Raw genomic sequence first — 5,286 nt, forward strand, 5'->3', positions numbered from 1 at the left:
GGCCGCAGAGGCAGGGAGGAGAGAGAGGAGGCGCTGGGACACGTGGCGGAGGTGGATTGGTTGGAAGGCGGCGGGGGACATGTCCGTCGGCGGGCGAATGTGTCTGGCGGCACGAGGATGAAGATGGCTAGGGTTTGGACGCAAATTTCGGAGGGGGGGGGTGTTTTTATAGGTAGGGGGAGCTAGAAGAGTCCAAATGGAGCACGGTTTTCGCCCACACGATCGTGATCGAACGACCAAGAGGATGGAAGGGGTTTGGATGGTTTATTGGGCCACTTTGGAGGGGTGTTGGGTTGCACAAAAGAAGGGGGTTTCGGGCTACGCGGTTAACTGCTGGAGTATCAAACAGACTCCAAATGGCGCGAAACTTGACAGGCGGTCTACCGGTGGTGTACCAAGGCCACTTGGCAGGACTTGGTCAATTCCGAGAACGTTTAACACCCGCTCACAACAAGAGACAAAAGGGGGACGCCGGAGGACAGAGGAGTGTCGGATTGCAAAATGGACAACGGGAAAAATGCTCGGATGCATGAGATGAACGCGTATGCAAAATGAGATGCACATGATGACATGGCAAAATGCAACACGCAAGCAAATGACATGGCAACGACGGTGACTAACTGGGAGACACCTGGCGCATCGGATCCAGGGCGTTACATGGACGGACACATCACATGGACTCTGATCCGAGTCCTTCTCTTGAGTGGACACAACACATGGACAGTGGGAGAACAGAGGTAGAGTAGGTACATAACGAGGTCACCAAAGTCTTGTAAATATCTCGACAAATATTAGCTCGTAATATGTAGAACTTCGATATTCTGTAAAATGCACACCAATAAATAACTGAAGCTAAATTGTAAAATGCTGGCAGCAAATGTAGAACTTCGATGTTCTCTACTTCGTATTACAATAAGAAAAAAAGCCAGGATGAATAAACTCAAATAATTGGGCGGAATCAAAGTTGCACAAATTATTGTCCAAACATGAGAAAGAACAAAGAAAGCATTTAATCAAAAAAATTGGTCAACAACCATTGCACAAATTTCAGTTTTACAAAGTACTCCCTCCGCCCCATAATATAAGAACGTTTTTGGTTCTTATATTATGGGACGGAGGGAGTACAACAGTTACTTTTGCATACAACAAAATGGCAACATCCCGGAAACAAAGATGTGTCTGTGTTCATCTAAAGTCCAATTGTCCCACGATGAAACCACAAAACAATCAAGGTTTCAACAGCAACATTACCAACTCCACAAGCTGCTAGATACAACGCCACCTGCTAGCCCAATCCTCTGGCATTGGCCACCTCTGGTCCGACCACTTGGATGATTAACGATGACTCAGAACAGAGAAGGGGAGGCGGGTTTGCATTACCATACTGTAGCGGCCTCGTGTTGTTACCCGGGCGGTATCGGTCCAGGTCCACGATAAGGCATATGTGCAAAGTAGGTTGTCTGTGCACTAGTGCCGTCGTTCAACATTTGGTGCCAGTGAGGATTGGGGTGTAGGCGTCGGTCGCCGGTCCAGGTTGTCCCGTCCATGGATGATGGTGCGGTGTCGGCCCTGGCAATCAGTGCCCCAACATGCGTGGGGTGGCGGCGGAGTAGAGAAGGGCCGACGTCTATGGCATTGGGAGGCGAGCATGGGGGAGGCGGCCGCGTGAGGTGGAGCCTAGCAGTCCAGCAGGAGACATGAAGAAGATGATGCGATGTCTCGCGGGAGGCAACGTTGCCCTCTCCTAAATCTGATTGCCTTTCTATTTTTTCAAGAGAGATATGCCTTACTCAGGAAGGAGAGATGGCCTCTGGATTTTATTTCTTCAAAGTGTGATATACGAGGAAAGTGAAGAAGAGAAAATCGCTAGACGAAAGGAGTGTCGATCGATCGAGCATGGGGTAAGAACGAACGAAACAACTTAGGTACTCCCTCAGGAGTAAGAAGATTACACAAGTAGAAATATTGGTAGTTAGGAAAGGCAGGGATCAATGTGTTAGGAAAGTTAGGATTTGAAATTGATTTCTTTGAAATTAGATTTTGTTGTTTGGTATCCTGCCCGTTTCGTAACGTGTCTGGTTAGGGAGATTTTAAAAAGTTAAGGAATTCTTTTTTGTTGGGAGGATGAAAAAACCAACGCGAGAAGATGTTGGTGGGAGGTGAAACAAAAATAAGCAGACGAAGGTGGGAGGTCGGATGAAAAAAATCGAAACAATGACTACCAACTGCTTCATTAGGAGTAGAGATTATGAAAGCGTATGAAGATATTTCTATGTTGATGTGTTTAGAGGCTTGTAGCAAAGTAGAAGCTTCCCTTAAAAATTACCAGAAAATGGGATAATAGATAGTAGTACATTTCAAACTTTCATTATAGGGGATGCTCTAACTTCTCCTCTCTCTTTTGTTGCGTGTGTGCGGGCGCGTTCTGGTGAGCTGTAGCGCAACTGCACTTGCAAGTGCAACTGACGATGACATATGTATGATGCGCAATCCACGAGCCTTGCGCTTGTGTGGCCACCAGCATCTATCAGTCAGTGCCGTTTGGGGTCGTCTCAAGTTGGTGCTTGGGACTGGTAGTACGGAACACCGGCAAGACGACGGCGTTCCCGTTCCTGGCGTCCTTGCAGTTGAGCTCCAGGACAATCATGGTCTCTGGAGCCGCGCCGCCGCCATCATCGCGGAGGTCAGACGGCCCTGTCATCTCCCTCCCCTTGCCCCAAAGCACCATATACAACCCTGCGACGATGAGGGAAGAACCGATTGCACTGCAAGGACATCAAACGGCCACAACAGCCAAAAGTTAACAGGGGTCGTGCGAGCTGTGTCTATGTGTGGTTTGCGCGCAGTGGTACCTTCCGACGTGTATCTTCTCCTCGAGGATGGCCCAACCGACCACGGCCACGACCACGAGCATCAGCAGGCTGAACATGGACACGAACAGCGGGCCGCGGGACTGGATGCACCACGACATGACCGCGAACGCGATCCCGGAGCCAACCACCCCCTGCATAATTCAGTTTCGTCAGGAAAACATGGTTGGATCAATCAGGTCGTCACAACATGATGGACGGATGAGCTTACGACGTAGAGCGCGGCGTATAGCCTGATGTCAAACCCTAGCTTCCACGCCGACACGCTCCGGTCCATGACCGCGCTGACGCCTGCGCACTGCACCCCGGCCATCAGGGACATGATCGTCGTGCTGGTGTAGGGCGCCGAGAACCTCTCCGACATCTTGCTCTACAGATCGACCATTATCAATCACTAACCGCCTACACCAACAATGCATGATTGCTGGAAATAAACTTGGTCTTGGTGAAATGGTGGTGCGTACCTGGAGGATGAACCAGACGGCCCAGGCGACGCAGCTGAGGATGATGAGAACATCGCCGACGATGGCGGCGTTGCCGCTGGGAAGTGCTGTCGCGTCTGTCGCGTGCTCGGCGTAGCGCCAGTGCATCGGGGATGCCCACACCTTTAGTAGCGAACCCTTGTAGAAGGGCATGATCATGGAACCGCCGACGCACACGACGGTGCCCAAAACCTTGGCCTGCCCGGAGGGCGTCCCGAGCCTCACTGTCTCCATCTTGAGGACGGCCGCCATGACGAAGGTTAACGCCGGGAGTGTGTTGCTGAGCGCGCACGCCACGATCGGCGTTGTGGACTTGAGCCCCACGAAGTACAACACCTGGTTCAGCGTCGCGCTGCATCACTCACACACACCACGCCTAATAAATAAGTTAATTAATGTAGGCATTGCCAGGCCAGTACGTCACGCAAGATGATGGATATGGAACTATATCACGTTAACTCTGGCCTACGTTACATATGTCTGGTTTGCACTTCAAGATTGCCAAATGTTGCACGCAATATAATTCCCTAAATATTTTGTTTTATTTTTTGGATTTTGATTTTTTTATCTAACGACCTAAAGCATCATAATTGAGTAGATTCTTCTTTTTTGGAAGGGTAATTTGAGTAGATTCTATAATATCGGATTTCGTCCCACGATCATGTTTCCACCGGTTTGTGGCTGTCCCAGACAAAGCTTGGGCTAGCCTAGAAGAAACAAGGCAGAGTTGGCGACATCCCAAATATCTCACAAAGTTTGCCAACATTATAACCTGGTACAAGTTGTGTTACTTGATACTTAAAACACCTCTACGCAAACAATAATACAGTTATCAGAGAAAAATAAAGGGAGGAAGTAGAGATCCTTTGTACTCCCTCCGTTCCAAAATAGATGACCCAACTTTATACTAACTTTAATACAAAGTTCGGTCATCTATTTTAGAACGGAGGGAGTAACATTTAGTCTTCCTCCTGGCTGCTCTGGGCCGCGAGATGAAAACTGTATCTTTTGTTTTTATTGCACTTTTGCACGCGAAAGGCATCAGCCTTTGTTGTTACCAAGAACATGTCCCCGCACAAAAAAACCAAGAAGATGTGGTTTTACTATATATAATGGAGCCGAGGACTTGGTCCTTTCCTTCTAAAAAGATACTTTGTAACATCTTAAATCATCGCAAAAACGATTTGGTAGCATGCTAACTTGAACTAGCAGCACTATAAACTCTTTAGTTAATATTCTCTCCGTAAAAAAATATATGCTCTTATATTTCATTACAGAGGGACTTTTTTTTATTATCGGCAACAGAAAGCAGAGAGTAAGGGCATGTCCCCATATTCCTGGACGTATAAGGCACCTGTGTAGTGCACAAATCGGGAGCTAAACCTGAGAGGAAAAGAAAAGCAGGTTCCTAGTAATTGGGCTCCTTTGATGACACCAAGAAGAGGACTAGAGCAAAACGAGGACGTTTCAGTGTCTAATGTTTTAACTGGATTGATGCAGAGGTGGCTACCTAGCATTCCTGCAAGTTAGGTATTTGCCATGTCCTAACTGATGAAGGAAGACTAGCTGTTGGAATTAATGATAAGTTTGTCGTACGTACCCAAAAATAGAGGAAAAAAATATCTGGGTTAGTACTTTCTTGGTGATCACCATGCCACTCCTCCTGCAACCATCCATGTAAGCCGAATTCATTAAGACTGCTATAAGTATCTATCTTGACTCAAATAAACCAGACTAATTGCGGGTTGCGAACTTGCGATAAAGATCGATCGTATAAAAAACCATCCTCAACTCTTTGCACGTGAGAAGGTAAAAGAAAACAACGAAACATAGTTCATGTAAACAAGCTCTTGGTGGTGACAAGAGAAACACATTCATAGATCATCTCCTCAGCAGCTGGACCGAATTAAACCCTCCGTCCCATAATATAAGAG

At 47.5% G+C, this 5,286-nt stretch overlaps 1 protein-coding gene across 1 annotated transcript; it reads right to left on the reverse strand.

Annotated features, from left to right (window-relative positions):
- Nucleotides 1-2,299: 2,299 nt before the first annotated feature.
- On the reverse strand, nt 2,300-5,011 carry LOC119281271 (WAT1-related protein At1g09380-like). The gene is made up of 5 exons (XM_037561836.1): nt 4,953-5,011; nt 3,335-3,704; nt 3,082-3,240; nt 2,853-3,004; nt 2,300-2,765 (listed from the first exon to the last, which is right to left on the reverse strand). The coding sequence occupies exons 1-5, from the start codon at nt 5,003-5,005 to the stop codon at nt 2,528-2,530; spliced, it is 972 nt and encodes a 323-aa protein (XP_037417733.1). The 5' UTR covers nt 5,006-5,011; the 3' UTR covers nt 2,300-2,527.
- Nucleotides 5,012-5,286: the final 275 nt, after the last annotated feature.

This window comes from Triticum dicoccoides, chromosome 3B, assembly GCF_002162155.2.
Source record: "Triticum dicoccoides isolate Atlit2015 ecotype Zavitan chromosome 3B, WEW_v2.0, whole genome shotgun sequence".
NCBI lineage: Eukaryota > Viridiplantae > Streptophyta > Magnoliopsida > Poales > Poaceae > Triticum > Triticum dicoccoides.

Coding starts and splice junctions, on each gene's coding strand:
- LOC119281271 (XM_037561836.1), bottom strand. CDS start 5,005: ATGGTGATCACCAAGAAAGTACTAACCCAGATATTTTTTTCCTCTATT. Junction 3,705..4,952: donor TTTTTTTCCTCTATTTTTGG/GTACGTACGACA, acceptor TGAGTGATGCAG/CGCGACGCTGAACCAGGTGT. Junction 2,766..2,852: donor GAGAAGATACACGTCGGAAG/GTACCACTGCGC, acceptor ATGTCCTTGCAG/TGCAATCGGTTCTTCCCTCA.